This window comes from Delphinapterus leucas, chromosome 1, assembly GCF_059928025.1.
Source record: "Delphinapterus leucas isolate spDelLeu-1000000601 "Yukka" chromosome 1, BTC_Dleu_Yukka2, whole genome shotgun sequence".
Taxonomy (NCBI): domain Eukaryota; kingdom Metazoa; phylum Chordata; class Mammalia; order Artiodactyla; family Monodontidae; genus Delphinapterus; species Delphinapterus leucas.
The window spans coordinates 147105176-147124882 of NC_143129.1; the positions used below are offsets into that span (position 1 = coordinate 147105176).

Here is a 19707-nt window from a genome sequence, read left to right on the forward strand (position 1 = left end):
CGGTTTGGAAACTAGATCACGTACTGTCCCACCAGCAATAGGATCTCATCCTGGGTGGTATGTGAGGCACAGACAGCCCCGGGCAACAAGATGGTGGCCCAAATGCTAAAACCTTCTTGGGAAAAGTGCTAAAACTTTTTTGGGATAATGCTTCCAAAGAGGAACATGCGGGCTTCCCTGGTGGCGCAGTGGTTAAGCATCCGCCTGCCAATGCAGGGGACACGGGTTTGAGCCCTGGTCCGGGAAGATCCCACATGTTGCAGAGCAACTAAGCCCGTTCACCACAACTACTGAGTCTGCGCTCTAGAGCTCGCAAGCCACAACTACTGAAGCCCGCACGCTTAGAGCCCGTGCTCTGCAACAAGAGAAGCCACAGCAATGAGAAGCCCAGGCACTGCAACGATGAGGAGCCCCCACTCGCTGCAACTAGAGAAAACCCATGCGCAGCAACAAAGGCCCGACTCAGCCCAAAATTAATTAATTAATTAATTTTTTTAAAAAATTTTTTAAAAAAAGAGGAACATGCCATGTGGTGTAATGACTGTGATGTCTGAAAAGTCTAAGGTGAACAATACAAATAAGAACAATGGAATGGCTGGCTCTCAGCTGTACTGACTCCCTAGAAAGGGCAGCTAACAATTGGAAACTAAGTGTGAAAGCCAGAGGGCTCTCTGGTAGCTCACAAACAAGTCCTTATCACTTACAGTGAAAGAGCAGAAAAAGACAGTTAAAGACAGAAATGCTTCAAAGATGACTGAATGCTCAGTCAGGGCAGGTTTGTTATACTAAGGTCAGGGTCCTGGTTTGGAAAACATGGAAGCCTGATAGATGGGGTAGGGACAACTAAGATGGTTGCCCCCAAAGATTTTGATTCTCCAGACTCCTCTGCACTCCCAGAGTCTGCAGAGATGATGTTGGCACTTCCCACTGTGCAGGAATACACTTCAGAGGTCTCTCACCTGCAAGGCAACAAGAGCTCCCCTCAAGATCTGCCCCCCACCTTCACTCCTGGTTGCCATGATAATAATTAATGTTAACCCTGTTAAGGACATCTTGGGCCTGATAAGAGAGAAAAGAGACACCACCACAAAGTTGCTGCAAGAATTAGCCAGCATATACCAGCGGAATCAGTGAGGATACCCAGTGTTGGATTTTGAGAGTACTTAATCAAGGAGGCCAAAACATTACTGAATAAGGCAAAGTTTGGTTGGGAGGTAGAAGGCCACTGTCTCAGAATATGGGGATTACCACTGTGACAAGGACTTAGGGTTTCGTAACTCACTGCTAGGGTGACTCCCAGAAGCCTGGAAAATACAGCCCACACTGAATGAAAGTGAAATGCCTAAATTACCATGGCAGAGAAAGGATAATGGGATTAAAGGCTCAGGAAAGGGGGAACACTGGAGTGGATATATTATGTGAGGTCATAAGACCCACCAGACAATTATGTTCCATAAGAGGGCCGATTAGACACACCACACACCAAGGCCATCAGGAATACACTGGTGAGACAGACCTTAGCATCACCAAGAATTTAAGTGGTGGCTCTCCTCTATAGTAGAGGCTGTCACAGAAATTGGTTCACTGATGATGGCAATGATGGGGCTCTGAAGCAAGAGCAGCCAGGTGGTAGCACTTAAAACAGGAAGCTAGAGACTTCCCTGGTGGTGCAGTGGTTAAGAATCTGCCTGCCAATGCAGGGGACATGGTTTCAATCCCTGATCCGGGAAGATCCCACATGCCGCGGAGCAACTAAGCCCATGCGCCACAACTACTGAGCCTGCACTCTAGAGCCCATGAGCCACAACTACTAAGCCCATGTGCCACAACTACAGAAGCCCACTCACAACTACTGAAGCCCGCGTGCCTGGAGCCCGTGATCTGCAACAAGAGAAGCCACCGCAATGAGAAGCCCGTGCACTGCAACGAAGAGTAGCCCCCGCTCGCCACAACTAGAGAAAGCCTGCACACAGCAATGAAGACCCAATGCAGCCAAAAATAAATAAAGTAACTAAGTTTATTAAAAAAACACAAAATAACAGAAGCTAATGGACCACACTATCATCATGACTTGCAAGGTGGGAGACAGCCAATAAAGCTTGACCCACAGGGAGCCGGGGAGAGAGCTAACAGAACTTGGTGTCATTAGAGCAAAATAGACAGGCAATCAACAACAGTGCTGCTTATTAATATATACACAATCAAAGCAAGGCAAGAACAGATAAGCACAAGACTGAGAGTAGTTGCCTCAATAAAAAGCTACTATCCCTTGCCTAATTCCTGGACCTGAAACAGTTTTCAGATCCAGACTGACGGACTTAAAGAGATGGATGGGCCCCCAGGAGTAAGGACCCCACAACAAATTATATATATATATATATTTCCCCAAAGGGACCTATGACTATTTACTCAGGTGACTATTTAGGTATAGTGGGGAAAGGAAAATACCCAGACATCTGAAGAACTAACGGTCACAGAGGCTGAGTTAATGTTGATATCTAGAAACGTGGAACATAATTATGGCCCAGTTACAGGGGAAGGAATATAGGAACTAAGTAAGAAATAGAGTTCTGGCCAAAGTCTAGCTTATGGTAGGTCCACAGTCCACTGACCCACCCAGCACTTATTTTCCCAGGCCCTGAATACATAAACGGGATTGGCATACTTAGCAACTGAAAGGCCAAATGAGACCTAAAAATGTCTCCCCACTCCTTGGCCAAAACAGTAAATCAAAAAAATATTGTGTCAGGGATGGAGGTAAGAGGAATGGCAGAGATTAGCGCCACCCTTAAGGATCTCAAAGATGCAGGGGTAGTGGTCCCTTTCATATGTTTGTTTAATTCACTAGTCTGTCCTCTCTAGAAACCAGCTGGATCCTAGAGAATGATTGAAGACTACCACAGTTCAACCAAGTAGCAGCCATGACCATAGCTACCATGCTGGATGTAATATGTTTGCTACAGCAGATATACATAGCCTCAGGTACATGGCATACAGCCACTGATTTGGCAAATGAGTTCTTTTCTATCCCAATCAGAAATAGTTCCTTTCACATGGAGTCAACAACAGTATACACTCAGTTTTGCCTCAGGGCTACATTAATTGTCCCACTCTGTCGTAAGATAGTCTGAAGAGATCTGAACTCAGAATAGCACACTAATCTAGTAAATCAGTGACATCATGTTGATCTTGCAAGATGATCAAGAGATGGCTAGCATGCTGAAGGATATATGTGCTCCAAAGGATGGGAGAAAAACTATGAATATTCAGGGATCTGCCATTTCAGTGAAGTTTTAGGAATCCAGTGGTTAAGGTTATGCCAGCACACTCCCTCCAAAGCAAAAGACAAACTGCTGCATCTTGCATCCCTACTATTAAAAAAAAAAAAAAAAAAAGGAAGCACAAGGTCTGCTAGGTTTCTTCAGATTCTAGAGTCAACACATTCTATACACTGCTGTGGCCCATGTACTGAGTAATATGAAAGGCTGCCAGCTTTGAGTGGAGTAAACAACTCTGCAGTAGGTCCAGGTTGTAGTGCAAGCAGTTCCCATGCTATTGGAGGTATAAATGGTGGGGAAAGACACAGTATAGACTTTATAGCAAGCCCAAGTGGGAGAATTACAGTGCAGGCCCCTGGAGTTCTCCAGAAAAGTCATGCTATTAGAAAAACAACTCCTGCTGTGCTACTGGGCTCTGGAAAAGATAGAACGCTTGACCATTGGGCACCATATGTCCAGAACTGCCCATAATGAGCTGGGCTCAACAGGACTCTCCCAAGTCATAAACTCAAGTGAGCTAAGTAACAATCCATTATGAGATGGAAATAGTACATCAAAAATCAAACCCAGCTCTGAAGAGCCGACCAGATGGTGGAAGTGGAGCAGAAGAAGAAGCGGACCTTCCGCAAGTTCACCTACCGCGGCGTGGACCTCGACCAGCTGCTGGACATGTCCTATGAGCAGCTGATGCAGCTGCAGAGTGCGCGGCAGCGGCAGCGGCTGAACCGCGGCCTCCGGAGGAAGCAGCACTCGCTGCTGAAGCGGCTGCGCAAGGCCAAGAAGGAGGCGCCGCCCATGGAGAAGCCGGAGGTGGTGAAGACGCACCTGCGCGACATGATCATCCTGCCCGAGATGATGGGCAGCATGGTGGGCGTCTACAATGGCAAGACTTTCAACCAGGTGGAAATCAAGCCTGAGATGATCGGCCACTACCTAGGCGAGTTCTCCATCACCTACAAGCCTGTGAAGCACGGCCGGCCCGGCATTGGGGCCACCCACTCCTCCCGCTTCATCCCCCTTAAGTAGCCTGCTGGCCAATAAAGGTAGAGACTTGTCTAAAAAAAAAAAAAAAAAATCAAACCCAAGCAGAACCAAAGGGCACATGTAAGCTACATAAGTAGGCAGTCAAGACTTCCCTGACACCACAGTTGTGCCAGCACCCTTCCTCAGCTCACATCTATAGCTGTTTGGAGGATCCTATACAACCAAGTTAAGGAGGACATAAAAGCCAAAGTTTGGCTTATAAATAGGTCAGCTCAGTACGTGAATGCAAGCTGAAAAAAAACAACAGGTTCATTACAGCCACACTTAGGGGTGACCATGACAGTGGAAAGGCAAAGTCTCCCTAAGATGGAGCTTCAAGTGATGTACTTTGTGTAGAAAGAAATGTGGCCTGAGATGAGAATATATACAGACTCATGGGCAATGGCAAATGGACTGAGTACCTGGTTAGGGGTCTTTAAGGAAAAAGACTGTACAATGGATGCAAGAAGATATGAGCGGAGGCAAATGAATGAACATACAGGAGTGAGCATAAAGTGTGAAAATCTTTTTCACGTGTTAATGCCCATCAGAAAGCATCCAATGCAGAAGAGACAATGAACAACCAGATAGACAAAATGACTCAGACAGCTGACATTAGCCACCCAGAACTGGCATGATGGGAACATGAACAGAGAAGCCACTGTAAAAGAAATGAAGATGGAAGCAGAGAAGGAGGCATGGATGCCCACTTACCAAGGCCCAATCAGGCTACTGCCAACTCTGAACATCCAACCAATGAGCGACACTGAACCCCCAATACAGCACTATGCCTCAAGCTGACCAACTGGCTAGGGGATATGGGGATATACGTATACATATAGCTGCTTTTCTTTGTTATACAGCAGAAACCAACACAACATTGTAAAGCAATTATACTCCAATAAAGATGCTAAAAAAAAAAAAGTTGAAGGTTCTAGGCACACTTTTACCAGGAGACATATCAAGGATCATATTGAACTATATAAATTACAGCTGCAGCCTGGGAATTTGGGACTCTGTGTATCCCACAACCAGGAGACAAGAAGTAGAATCACCACAATGAGGCTAATTAAACCTCATCCTCAGGTGAAGTAGGGCTGCTGTTACATAATGGGATCAAGGAGTATATCTGGAATTCAGATGATCCATTTGGGTACCACTTGATACTCCCCTGACCAACTGTGACTGTGAACAGACAAATGCAACCACTCCAGCCTGAGAAGAGCATGGTTCTCACACCCCTCAGAAATGAGGGCTGGGGCTTCCCTGGTGGCACAATGGTTAAGAATCCGCCTGCCAATGCAGGGGACACGGGTTCGAGCCCTGGTCCAGGAAGATCCCACATGCCATGGAGCAACTAAGCCCGGACACCACACTTACTGAGCCGGTGCTCTAGAGCCCGCCTGACACAACTACTGAAGCCCACGTGCCTACAGCCCATGCTCTGCAGCAAGAGAAGTCACCACAATGAGAAGCCCGTCACCGCAGCAAAGTGTAGCCCCCGCTCACCGCAACTAGAGAAAGCCCATGTGCAGCAACAAAGACCCAACGCAGCCAAAAATAAAATTTTAAATAAAAAATGAGGCTTGGGTCATACCACTAGACAAACCACCAAGAACTTCAGAAATTATAGCTAATGGCAAGAATTCAGACTGGATAGTGGAGGAGACAAAGAGAACCACTGTGACGTGGAGACCAGCTACAGAGATGGAGGCTGAAGCCTGTCTCACTATCCTATTTTCAACTTTCCCATTAGGAAGAGAGGTCCACGGAAATGGAGGAGCTACTCTCAGAAAACGTTTAGAGACACAGATCCACACAGCGTAAGAAAGGGACTGTGGCAATCACTTGGATCTCCCTTCAAAAAAGAACCCGCATTCAGGTGCAAGGAATACAGTTAGCTAGTAGCCTCCAGCTGCAGCATATAAGAACTCATCTCAGCTTTCCAGGGGAGTCCACACTCTCCTTGGGCAGCTCCTAGCCAGTGACTAAACACAGAGGATTTTCTAGAACCTGGCCATTTCTTCCTAATGCAGGACTCCTCTAACAGGCAGTTTTTGCTCTGGAGCTTCTTACTGGGTTGTCCAAGATTTTTTTTCCAGATCTGCATCACAGACTTGAGGTTCTCCTTGGTCAGTTCAGCTTCCTCTCCCTTTCCCTTCACAGGCATTCTATTACCTACCCCCATAAAAATCCCTTGCACTAGTAACTCCATCTCAGTGCTTCCCAGGGGGGACTTCCCTGGTGGCACAGTGGTTGAGAATCTGCCTGCCAATGCAGGGGAGCCAGGTTCAGAGCCCTGGTCTGGGAAGATCCCACATGGCGCGGAGCAACTAAGCCCGCACACCACAACTACTGAAGCCCGCGCGCCTAGAGCCCATGCTCCGCAACAAGAGAGGCCACCGCAATGAGAAGCCCGTGCACTGCAACGAGGAGTGGCCCCCGCTCACCGCAAGTAGAGAAAGCCCGCGCACAGCAACGAAGACTGAACACAGCCAAAAGAAAAATATCAATGCTTCCCAGAGGACCAAACCAACACATTTTGTAATTAACTTTTTTTTTAATTAATTTATTTATTTTTGCTGTGTTGGGTCTTCATTTCTGTGCGAGGGCTTTCTCTAGTTGTGGCAAGCGGGGGCCACTCTTCATCGCGGTGCGTGGGCCTCTCCCTATCGCGGCCTCTCCTGTTGCAGAGCACAGGCTCCAGATGTGCAGGCTCAGTACTTGTGGCTCATAGGCCTAGCTGCTCCGCGGCATGTGGGATCCTCCCAGACCAGGACTCGAACCCGTGTCCCCTGCATTAGCAGGCAGATTCTCAACCACTGCGCCACCAGGGAAGCCCCCTTGTAATTAACTCTTTATAAGGATCACCTCATTTAGTCCACTAAAGTACTACTGTTATTCCTTTTTTACAGATGAGGAAACTGAGGCACAGAGACATTAATTAACTTGCGCAAGATCACAAGGCAAAAGCAGTGAAACTAAAATTTGAACCCAGGCAGTCAAACTCCAAAGTCTGAGCTTTTAATTACTATGCCAGGGAAGACAAGATATTATCTTGTCAGCTTCAGATATGAAAATGAGTACTTATTCTGTATAATTTTAGAGAAGAAAACAACAAAAGGATAGATGTTAAAGAAAAGCAGATCTTTGGTTAAATACAAAAGAAATTTTCTAATAATCAGCAGTAACCAACAACAGAATGAAGGAAGTAATCAGGACTGATCACCAGAGGGTTCAAATAGCCATGGATATTGTGAGGGTGAGGCTTTATAAAACAGATAAAAGTTGACCTAGATCAGTAAAAGCTGTACTACTATTATGTGGATAAAAAGGGTTCCACGGCCAATTAGTCTGGGTAATATACTGCTAAATAAAGTGAAACAAATTTCTTTACTTTTACTCCTCAGTTTTTAAAATACGAATGTGCAGTTACAAATCTCTACCTGAGGGATCTAGTATGCTAAAAAAAAAAACAAATTTATTGTATTTGACTAAAGAACACTTCCTTGCTCCTGGTCGAGGATGATTTCTTTGCTAAGTCAAGATTCACTGATCCAAGTACTGCAGAAAAAGCTAACAAGGAAAAGTATGACAATTTTCTAGCTGGGTAACAATTTTCCAACCAGTCAAAACATCATCTGATTACCTACACGTCAATATTAGCATCTCTAATACCTCCAGGTGGGTAGGCTATATAAAAGTTTTGTCACTAAAATGCATTTTATCCTTTTTGAATGCAAAACATGCCCTCCTTTGCTTTCTCAACAAATTCTCTTAAGATCTACAACAATGGGTCCACATTTTACTGAATTCCCACTTTATGAGCAATATGAAAGCTTTAATTATTTCAAGTGTGCTACTTTTGATCTGGTTATTTTCATATAACACAGCTCTATATGCATTTTTCACAAACATAAACACATCACAAGAAAGGGCAGAAGACAGGGAATAACAGGTAAGGGAAAAGGCCTCAGTCACAAACTATTCATCCAGCTAATTTCCAGAGTTGTTGTGTTTTTATTCAGAAATATATTCTCTTTAGTCATTACAGGGAAAACTTTTATGTAAATTACAATCTTTTGGTCTTGATTCTCCTATCTTCCTCAGCCACTACCCACAGCCCACTGCCCCCCCATGCTGTTACTTCATTAATGACATTTAGTCACCATTGCCTAGAGTTGTCCACATGCCATCTTATCTTTTCATTGAGCTCTTCTTTAGAAATATTGAATAGAATATTAAATGTGGAAAGGGCCTTAACATCTAGCCCACCACTCATTTTCAGATCAGAAAAATGAGGTCCAGAGATCAGTTAGTATACTTATATAATAATCACAAAGCAGGCATTTATCTACTTCAAAAATAAGTATATGAAAGGAGAAATTCCCAAAATACATGCACATACACATCTTTTTTATACAAATTGCTACATGCCAATAGCATACTTCAAAGGCAAATCAACTAAAGTTGTGCTCTTCTAATCTGAATACTTCCTAAAGCACTATGGAAAATCCTATAATAAAACAAATACAGAACACATGGGGAAGTTCACATGATGAAAAAGAGTGTGGAGTTTGTAGTCAGAATTATATGGTTTGAATCATGGATGTGGGCTTAGGAAAGTCAATAAAACTCTCCCAGCTTCAGTTCCTTCAGCTGTAAAACATCCATGATACCATGGGTATTATAGGATCATTTTAAGAATTATAAATAACAGACATGAAACACCTACCAGAAAGATAGCACACCATTGACAAAACTTTTACATTACACAAATAAGCAATAAAAGGCAAAAGAAATCAAGGAAAATGTTGTAAACCTGGAATCTTGGGAGGACTGGATAATGGGGCATGCAGCTACATTTTATATTTTACTTCCCATTTTAGCCACACGCATTTTATAAAATGCCCAGGCAAGCTAGAGGTTTATTATAGGCATAATATGATACAATACTCATTGGCCAATGAATAGTAGACCCCATGGATTAGGTTGGAACCAGACCATGAAGGGCTGTGCCAGAATAAAGAATCTTAACCTTGTTTTTTAACCATTGAGCAGAAATTTCCAAGAGTGACCTCACAACAATCTCAAAAATAATTTACTTTAGCTACTAATTTTTTAAAACAACAAAAACAAAAAACTTTGGCAGCTATTACATCACCAGAATTACAAAAAGATCTAGATGATGTATTCTGAAGTTTTAAATTTTTTCTCAAACTGGCAGTGTTTTACTTCAATTACTTTTTAGAGGTTGTTTCTCTCATTCAATTGAAAATGAAAAATGGAGACTAGAAATTACATAAACCCTGATGGAATATTTTCACAAAATTTTGATACTGCTCGTTCTTTAATAAACAGAATTCTGAGATAGGCTCTGTTGTGTTTTGAGATAATAATAATAACATATGATTTACTCTTTCTTCATTTTAATAAAACAAATTCTGGTAGATAAACTACCATGAGAGGTTAGAAGAGAACTGTCACAAACAGAAATGCTTACCTCTTCATTAATACCAGCAAAAAGACTCCAGAACTGCTGTTTTTTATAGCTTTATATAGAAATTACAGCATCCAAAGCAACTATAAGATTGTGTAACAAACCAGTTATACAATCTTGTATAACTTTCAGCCCACTCAGTTCAAAATCAGCATTAAAAGATCTAAAAGTGATCATAATCAAATGGGAAAACACTGTGGCTGATCCAATGTATGTAGAATGAAGGCCCCAAATGCGCTCTGTTTACTCAAATAATGGTTCCCTGCAGAATTTCCTAACTAGTTTGAAAAAGCTTTAGAAACATTAGCAAGTCATTATTGCTGACTCCGAACTATGTCCTATAAAACCTCATAGAAAAGCTTTAATATTTCAAATGGAAACAAACAATAGGGGACTATACTACATACAAGAATAAAGAATTTTGGGACTTCCCTGGTGGCGCCATGGTTAAGAATACGCCTGCCAATGCAGAGGACATAGGTTCAATCCCTGGTATGGGAAGATCCCACATGCCACGGAGCAACTAAGCCCGTGCGCCACAACTACTGAGCCTGCGCTCCAGAGCCCGAGGGCCACAACTACTGAAGCCCACGTGCTGCAACTACTGAAGCCGCGCACCTAGAGCCCATGCTTTGCAACAAAGAGAAGCCACGGCAATGAGAAGCCCATGCACTGCAACAAAGAGTAGCTCCTGCTCAAAGCAACTAGAGAAAGCCCGCACGCAGCAACGAAGACCCAATGCAGCCAAAATAAAAAAGAATAAAGAATTTTTAACAAATTTCCATTTAAGTTTAATTTTTTTAATCTAAGGCATGAATTTACTACTTCAGTATTTTTAAAAATGCAACAGAACTACCATCATCGATATTAAGTCACATATCCTTGAGGATGTATTATCGTAAACAACCAGAAAGTTGAAAAGATGATAACTCACTACAGAATTATCAACTAAAGAAACTAGTATGGTCAAAAGCTAGGGCCGCAAAAGCATTTTTAAGCTTAAATAAACAAGTGTAAGAAATTTAAACTAAAAGATAATTTACAGAAAAAAATTTAGGATTTTTACAAAGAGGTCTGTAATATAAAATCCTGAACACCTCAACAGCCTCATCAACATGCATTAAGCCTCCCTTGCCCAATATGAATTCAATGCCTTTTTCTTGATTTCAGTGTGTCCAAAGAAATTTCCTCATCTTTACCTTATTTTATTAAAAGCTCTCAAAAAGTACTTCATAAATACAAAACAGTATATACTGTTTTAATTTTTCTAATAGTTCAGTTCTGTGAATGGGCTATTTATAATAATTCAAAAGAAAAAATTTTAACAGGAAATATTTTATAAATAACATTTAAATTATTTTATTAAATAAAACGGAGTATTATAAAGTAGAAGACATTCTACTAACTACACAGTTAAAATACTAATACTGATACCTTGGTTTCTCCTTAATTTAGCAATCTCTAATACAAATTGATCATACTGATTTTATATTCTTGGTAGTAAACTCCATAAATAATGACCTTTCAAGGTCTTTCAAACAGAAGTAAACAAGAAGTATATTTTCCACTTCAAGGGTAACACTGATTTACCAGGACTCGTGGGACTGAATTACAGCTCTGACTTACATATTATATCATTTAATCCTCGCAATAATCCTATAAGATGGGTATTCTCAGCTTCGTTTTATAGGAGAATAAATTGAGGCTTAAAGGGGGTAAGAAACTTGTCCAGGGTTATACAGGTTATAAGAAAAGACTGGACCTCATATCTGACAGGTTATAAAAATCTAGTTCTAATCTACTGCAGTTATGTAAGAAAAAGTCTATGTTTTGAAGATTATTCAATTCTTAAATAATGTAAGTTTAATAAATTGATACTGCTTTTTGAAAACTAAGTATATGAACTATTTCTATTTGGTAACTGCAACTATGTATCTTTCACTGATTATTATATATTAAGAATGTTGTTCTATATAATGCAAGTCAGGTACACACAAGTAAAATCAAAGATCATGTAAAACTGAAAATGAATAACTGAAAAATGAATAAAACTCTGAAAATGTAACAAATATATTTTCACAGAGAATGGCTAATTTATTAGCTAGACGTAGGGAAGAGCTAATTTATTTGCTAAAAATGAAATGGAAAATATGTGTAATAGTTAAGATCAAAATTGTTTTCTATCAAAAATTTCAAAAACTTCCAAAAGTAAACTCATTCTCTAAAAAATTAAAGCTACCAAGTTTTAAGTCACACAGAAATTCCAATGCCTGGTTTTTTTTTTGTTTTCTCCAAAAGGAGGAATGGAATTGAGCATTTATTGAGCACCTTCTATGTGACAGACACTGAGTTAACTGCTTTTGATTACTTTTTGCGGTACGCGGGCCTCTCACTATCGTGGCCTCTCCTGTTGCGGAGCGCAGGCTCCCGACGCGCGGGCTCAGCGGCCATGGCTCACGGGCCCAGCCGCTCCGTGGCATGCAGGATCTTCCCGGACCGGGGCACGAATCCGTGTCCCCTGCATCGGCAGTCGGACTCTCAACCACTGCGCCACCAGGGAAGCCCCTGCTTTTGATTACTTTTATCTCATGGAACCTGTTCTACTGCCCTGACTACTGAGGGGTACCATTACTCCAATAGCACATAAGAAGAAACTCAGGATCTAAATGTCACATTGCTATAAGAGTGCAGTAAGATTGCAGGAAGGATTCGTACTCACATCTGACTCCATATTCTGCACCACATCATGCAATTAACAACCACAAAACACACCACACACACTATCCCTTTAGCAACATGAGAATTTAAGTTAAAAATCCAAGCAGTTATCTTTTTTTTTTTTTTTTTTCTCTCCTGCTGCGGAGCACAGGCTCCGGATGCGCAGGCTCAGCCGCCATGGCTCAGGGGCCCAGCCGCTCCACGGCATGTGGGATCTTCCCGGACCTGGGCATGAACCCGTGTCCCCTGCATCGGCAGGCGGACTCTCAACCACTGCGCCACCACGGAAGCCCCAAGCAGTCATCTTTTAAAGAAGCTTTGTGCCCTGCAACTAGTCTGCGGCCAGCACATAACAGGTGCCAAATAAAAGTTTACTGAATGGAATGTAACAGGAAGAAATGGGATCATCTCCACTCACACCATCTTTCTCAAGGAGTAAGGCAACATATACACCAGGCAACATATACAATTTTCTCCTTAAAGAATAAAACACTGAATCAGGAATTAGAAGAAAAAGGAATGACCATACATAAAAATTATTAATATTCTTAAAGGGCAAGCTACTGGATTAAACATAGAAGCCTTAAATAGAGATCCAGCATGTTCCACTCAATTACAACACTTACCTGACTCTGCCTTATAACAGTTAATTAGGACTTCCCTAGTGGTGCAGTGGTTAAGAATGCACCTGCCAATGCAAGGGACACGGGTTCGAGCCCTGATCCGGGAAGATCCCACATGCCACGGAGCAATTAAGCCCGAGCACCACAACTACTGACCTGTGCTCTAGAGCCCGTGAGCCACAACTACTGAGCCTATGTGCCACAACTACTGAAGCCCGTGCGGCTAGAGCCCATGCTCCACAACAAGAGAAGTAACGACGATGAGAGGCCCGCACACCACAAAGAAGAGTAGCCCCCACTCGCCACAACTAGAGAAAGGACACGCACAGCAACGAAGACCTAACGCAGCCAAAAATAAATAAATAAAATAAATAAGTTTATTTAAAAAAACAGTTAATTAAACATGTCCTGCTTCTACAATTAGCTAGCTGCTAGCACAGACCTTGGTCATTTTTGTGTTTCTCAGAACACCAAAGACAGGACCTGGCACTTAATATTAACAGCTAAAACTTTATAAAGATCTTTCGCAGATCACAAAGCTTTTTCAGATATATTTATCCTAAAAGCCTTGCAAGATAAGTATGATAACTATCTGCATTGAAGTCCAAGATTAAGAGCCAAGGTAAGTGGTCAGGTATCCTTCTGTAACACCACAGCTACCAGAAACGGCTCTCAATAAATGTTTGTTGGTTGAATCAGCTGTCCCTAGAAATATGATTTTTCTAAGATTACCACCATTATCTGTCACTATAAGAAATGACTGTATTGCCACTTAAGATTTATAGCTTTGCTAGAAAACAGATACTTTCACTCAGTTTGACAAGGTTAATTAACTTTAAACTTATTACCAGTGATTCTCAAACTTTAGTAGGACTAATAACTGGGGAGCTTGATAAAAGTGAAGCTCCTTGGGCCACCACCATCTCTAGAAATTCTGATTCAAGTGGCCAGGAATCTGCATATTTTAATAAGCACTCTTAGCTGATTCTAATGTTTGTAGTCTTTAGGGACACACTAAGAACTGAATTAAATTTTTTTAACCCTAAATTCATCTACCTCCCCCAAATTTTTTAATGGAGCCAATTTTTTTACAGTTATAAATATTTCAGCAAAAATTTTACAAAAACAATACAAGGCTATGGCATCGAACAGGATAGGTCCCCAAAAAACCTTTAATACCCAAAACCTCCCTAGACCTGGAGATTCACATGCTGCACAGAAGGTGAATCAGGGGTCTTTTAGGTAGTTACCCACGTTATTCTGTTTAATTGATGAATTCAACTATGACTGCAATGTAATTTAGTAAAACAGTTTTATAGGTCTTATACAAATGACTGGATGTTCAACAGTAAAATGGAACAGTTAACTTTGAACCTAATACAGAGATAATAACTTAATCACCAACAATACCAGCCCATTTTAAACTTTAAATGACCATCAAAATGTTCTGAGATTATGGGTGACTTTTCCCCCATTATTAAATATTTACTGAGGGTTGGCATAGTACCTCTCTGTACTTTCTGAACTTTCTACAATAAGCATATTTTTTTCAGGATTATAAAAGTTTTATAAGTATTTATTAATCCTACAACCTTCACATGCATAATGGGAAACAAGAATAACCTGAACCACATTTATCATAAACCACAAACACCCAAATATCTGACTTATGGTACCAACTGTAATCACTAACTTTTTTTAAATTAATACCAGAACAAATCACTTAACTACTAAAATTTAGAATATGTCCTATTTCTATCAGTTATCTGTTATTAGCATGACTTTTTAAAATCCTCTTGTCATCTATCCTATGGATCTATTTAGGGAGACAATTTTGTAACGAGGACTGAGGCATTAAAATATTTACACTCTCTCATGGAGGGGCGGGAGACCAGACCTTTGGTGTTTTGTTTTGTTTTTTTAAGATATTTTTCTGATTGTATTTATCTAGGAAACTTAACATCGCAAGGCTGGGAGGGGGCTTTCTCCAAGGCAAACCACGCTTAGAAGCAAAATGTAACAGAAGAAGGCAAAGATGAGCTACCGGTAGGTGATGAAATTTCACCTCAAATAAGACGCAAACGGTTGTTTTCAGCCCAGTCAGGTGGGTGAATGACACTCCAGGAGTTCCTAGGGCTTTCAGGGCCCCGCACTTTCTGCGCTCTCTCTCTCTCTCCCTGCCCTCCCGCCCCTCCCCCCGGGACTCTGCGGGACTCAGCATGGGGCGCGGAAAAGCCCAGGCTGTTCGCAAACAGGCGTCCTCTGCCTCCCTCCGGGATGTACGTGCGGGGCCCAGGGTAAGAGGCTGCGCTCGGCCCGGCACCGGGGCCAACCCGAAGGGTGCCAGCTACCCTGCCAGTCCCCCGCTCCACACACCCGGCCGCCCCGGAGCCCAGGCCGGGGCGAGGGCTTCCCGGCGACGCGGGGCCTAGTCGCCCCCCACGCGCCTCCGGCCTCCCGGGGGACGCGAGAAAGAAGGGCTGAGGCCCCCCCCCAGCCGCGGGGTGGGGGAGGCGGCCGCAGCGGCAGGACGCCCCGTCCGCCTGGCCCGAGGGCTTGCCCAGGACCCTCCCGGGCGGCCGAAGGCCAGCGAGTACGGGACCCCGCCGCGCCGCGCCACACTCACCTCGAGCAGCGGCCGCCGCCACCTCAGCATGGCCGTGGGGGTCGTCCCTGAGCAGACAGCCTCCTCCGGAGGGCACCGGCCCGGCCCCAGGCGCCGCCGCGAAGCCTCCCACTCCTGAAGGAGCTGTGGTTGCCGCTGCTGCTGAGGCCCAGCGCCCGCCGAGCCGCATCGGGCTCCCGGGCCGCCGCAGCCACGCGGATCCCGCAGGAGCGCCGCTGAGCCGGGCCGGGGGCGCAAGGCTGCGGCGGGACAACCGAGGTGCTGCAAGCGGGGATCCTCGGTGAAGCCTCCAGCGTCGCCGTGGCCGCTCCTGCCGCCGGCGCCGCTGGGCCACAGCGCCCCCTGGACCCCACGCCCGGCTACGGCGCGGGGACTGCGGCGGCCGCCCGGGCACGAGCTGCAGGGAACGCGAGGGAGCGCGGCCTGGCGTTGGCGGGGCCCCGTGTTCCCTGCGCAGCCCTCGGGCCCCCGGCCCGCCCCCGACGACGCCTCCCGGGAGCCGGAAGCCCCTCGGCCCCCACCAACTTTGGTGGGTCCCCTCCCCTCTCCCCAGTCCTCAGGCCCTGAGCACCTTTGCACCTTTTTTTCTCTCCAGAAGGTACGTTAACGTTCCCGTCACTCGGACCTTCACCTGAGAGCAGGGGTGTGAGGGAATCTCCTCGTTTTCATCTCTCATGATTCAAGGGGGATCCCTCCTAATCCCTGCAGTGTGTCTGGATGCAAGAAGAGTGACCCAGAACCAACCTTCCCCCCCCTCCAATCCTCTCCCGAAACAGTTGAAGGAATTGTCTTTGACCTTAATTTTTTTGGATCTTGTGGCAGAGCATTTGAGGAATTTATCCTACGGATACCAAACCCTTAACCCCCAACCTCCCCCAAAACAGAAAAATAATAATAATAATAACATGCTGAGGAAGAAAAGACAATAGCCAACGAGTTGTCCTGAAATTCATAAATAACTTAAAGGTAAGAGAAGAACCACCATCTCTTCTAACTAACCCACTCCCCCACCCCCATCTCTACTCTTCCACCCCCAACCCCCACCAAATCCCAGGTAAGGCTCTGAAGGAAGGAAATCGTTATATAGCTGGGGCTGTGGAATCATTCTGTTTACAGATACCCCATATTCCATCCCACTCAAACTCTCGGCTGCAAAATCAGAAGCAAAAACAAAAGAAGCAAGACTGTCAGAGGGAAAATAGGGAAAGAGAGAAACTCTTCAAGTCCTGTGGTCCCATACTTTTACAAATAGTATACATTATTTTATCACAAAGTGGTATAGTAGAATGAGCAGGGGCTTTGGTGGCAGACAGATCCTGATACAACCAATTCCAGCTCTGTGGTGTGTAACTTTATGACTCTGGGCAAGTTATATAATATTTCGGAACCTTGGTTTTCTGATGCCTACCTTGCTGGTTGTTGTGAAGATTGGAGATAATTTATGTAAAGGAACTGGCCCATGGAAGGTACTCAATAAATGTTAGTTCCTATTATTGTTGGTTCCAAAACACTCTCTGTCTTTCTTAGATTCAAGGTTGTTCTCATCTTTTTCTTTGTCTCTCAATCTGTGTGTGTGTGTGTGTGTGTGTGCGTGCGTGTGTGTGTGTTCCTGTTGAAAGATGGGTGCATCATTTGTCATCATTCTTGGTCTGGGTAAAATCTCCCTAAATTTCACTAATAGATTTATGTAACATCCCTCCACTGAAGAATAATACAGCCTAGTATACTGGATCCTATGACATTCTGTTGCATGGCAGATATCTGGATAGAACCAGTATAGTTTTCTGTATAAAAAAGAATTATAAGGCAATTTCACCTTACCTTAGGTTATGTCCTAATAATAATAAATCTTAATGAGAAAGTTATATAAGGTCTCTGGGAATTTTCAAATAATAATTGAGCAGCCACCTTAGAGAAAATATAACCTAACAGCTCTCTTCCAATCAATGAAAGCTGTTCCTGTGTGTACCTTCACCACATACTTCTGAGTCACGTCGCCAGAAAATCACTATCCCCTTTTTATAACAAGAGAAACTGGGGCTCAGAAGGAAACTGTGACTCATCCTCACAACAGCGCTGTGAATTAAGTAGTATACTGCCACCATTCTACACGTGAAATGCATCCAACGTAAGGAAAACCTGTAAGTAGACCCTGAGATTCCTTCAGTCTCCCATCTGATGCCCTAACAGTCCTTTCTTCAGTATTTAGAAAATACTATAAGACTAAGTTACTGTTGCTAAAAAAAATTTCAATCTAGAGAAATGGGCCCTTTAGTTGAGATTAGTATGGCAACCTAACATTAGCACTGTGCTTTCCAAGCCTAGTTCACTATCACCGCAGGAAATCTGCATTTGTTTATGAATAATCATGCTACCCAGGGTGTAGCTACTACGTGAAGATGATTCATTTGTTCCCAGGACCAGTTTCCTCTTGCTTCCCGCTTTCCCTCCTTCTCTTCAAATTATGTTGCTCAAAGAGGCTGCCTTTATCATCACTACCACTTCCCTGATTATAGTAGTCCACTTTAAATCTTTTCATCCATGATTTTATTCCGTTGTTTTGACTCTTCCTACCCAATCTGCTCTCTGCTTCTGAAATGTCTTTCATCTGTTCTCTTCTCCACTACTGTAAATCTCTTTCATTTTAATCTACCTTGACCTGCTGTCAATTGATTTGGTTACCCTACCCGCAGTTTTGCATTGATTTCCACTACTATTCAGTGACTCTAAAATACCTCCTTATTCCCAACCTGGTAAACCTACTTTTGCTTTTATACCATATACATACTATAGAAAGCCAGTATTCTAAGAATGGTTTATTCAAATGATTTTAAAATGTACCCCAAACAAAATTTTCTTTGCTCCTTAAAATTTGTTCTTTAAAATTCAGGCCTGTTATTTGTCAGTTATAGCTGGGGAAAAAAATTCAGACCAAGATGATACTCATTTTCTGGCTTGGTGAATGGCATAGGAATCATCCTTAACTCTTGTGTCTCTGTCCTGGACAACTGTTCACTAAACCTGATAAATTCTACTTCTTGCTTTTATTGAATTTCTTTCCTTCTCTCCAACTCCACTTCTACAGATGCACTGAATGAAAAGAAAGAAGGGAGGGAGGAAGGAGGAACTAATGAATATTATCTTTGTGTACAAGAGTATATACTGGGGCTTCCCTGGTGGCGCAGTGGTTGAGAGTACGCCTGCCGATGCAGGGGACACGGGTTCATGCCCCGGTCCGGGAAGATCCCACATGCCGCGGAGCGGCTGGGCCCGTGAGCCATGGCCTCTGAGTCTGCACGTCTGGAGCCTGTGCTCCACAACGGGAGAGGCCACAACAGTGAGAGGCCCATGTACCGCAAAAAAAAAAAAGAGTATATACTGTATAAAAGTTGGTTTAAAAGAAAGCACAAAACCTCTTCCATGCTCCCAATAATCCTTGTGCTTCCCAATTTATAAGTACTCATTACTACACTGTCAGTATGTGTTTGCTTGTATGTCTCTCCTATCAGATTGTAAATGTTTGATTCATCTCTGTGTGCCCACAACCGGTCTCAGCACAGAGTACACCTCAGGGGATGTTAAGCTGAACAAAGCTGTGGCTTAGCGTGATGTGCATCAGACTAGTGCATCCCACCCACTCAGTTACTTTTTAGGCCTTACCTGTTAACTTCCAGGGTCCGCCAAAGAGTAAGATGCCCCTTCAACAGGCGATTGCCCTGCAGCCCAGAATTGACCCCAGCCTGCTGCTGCCTGCTATGGTCTCCCCCACCCCTCTGACCAATCATAGCCAGGAATCAAACCCAAAATTCACAGTTACCTGTTACCAAACGGGAGAGCCCTAGAGCAAGCCAGAAGTCAGTAAAGCAACATAAACTTAAAAAGGAAATTGGGGACGTTTGGGAGTTTGTTAGGTCACTTGAGTCATTTCAAAAGGAACAA

General features: G+C 43.5%; 2 protein-coding genes across 5 annotated transcripts in view; one reads left to right on the forward strand and one right to left on the reverse strand.

The window, feature by feature from the left end:
- The window catches only part of ZFYVE9 (zinc finger FYVE-type containing 9), a 184930-nt gene extending 169047 nt beyond the window's left edge, over nucleotides 1–15883 (reverse strand). For 3 of the 4 annotated variants that reach the window (XM_022575681.3, XM_030760019.2, XM_022575680.3), the window contains exon 1: nucleotides 15769–15883. The gene's annotated coding sequence lies outside the window, so the exon portion shown is untranslated. The remainder of the gene's footprint in view (nucleotides 1–15768) is intronic. The other variant, XM_089922661.1, reaches the window with a different exon arrangement.
- On the forward strand, nucleotides 3835–4358 carry LOC111175813 (small ribosomal subunit protein uS19). Its single transcript, XM_089922781.1, has one exon. It carries the CDS (start codon nucleotides 3867–3869, stop codon nucleotides 4302–4304), a length of 438 nt encoding a protein of 145 aa, XP_089778907.1. The 5' UTR covers nucleotides 3835–3866; the 3' UTR covers nucleotides 4305–4358.
- Nucleotides 15884–19707: the final 3824 nt, after the last annotated feature.

Bases quoted from the DNA above. Each gene is read 5' to 3' on its own strand.
- LOC111175813 (XM_089922781.1), top strand. From the start codon at position 3,867: ATGGTGGAAGTGGAGCAGAAGAAGAAGCGGACCTTCCGCAAGTTCACC.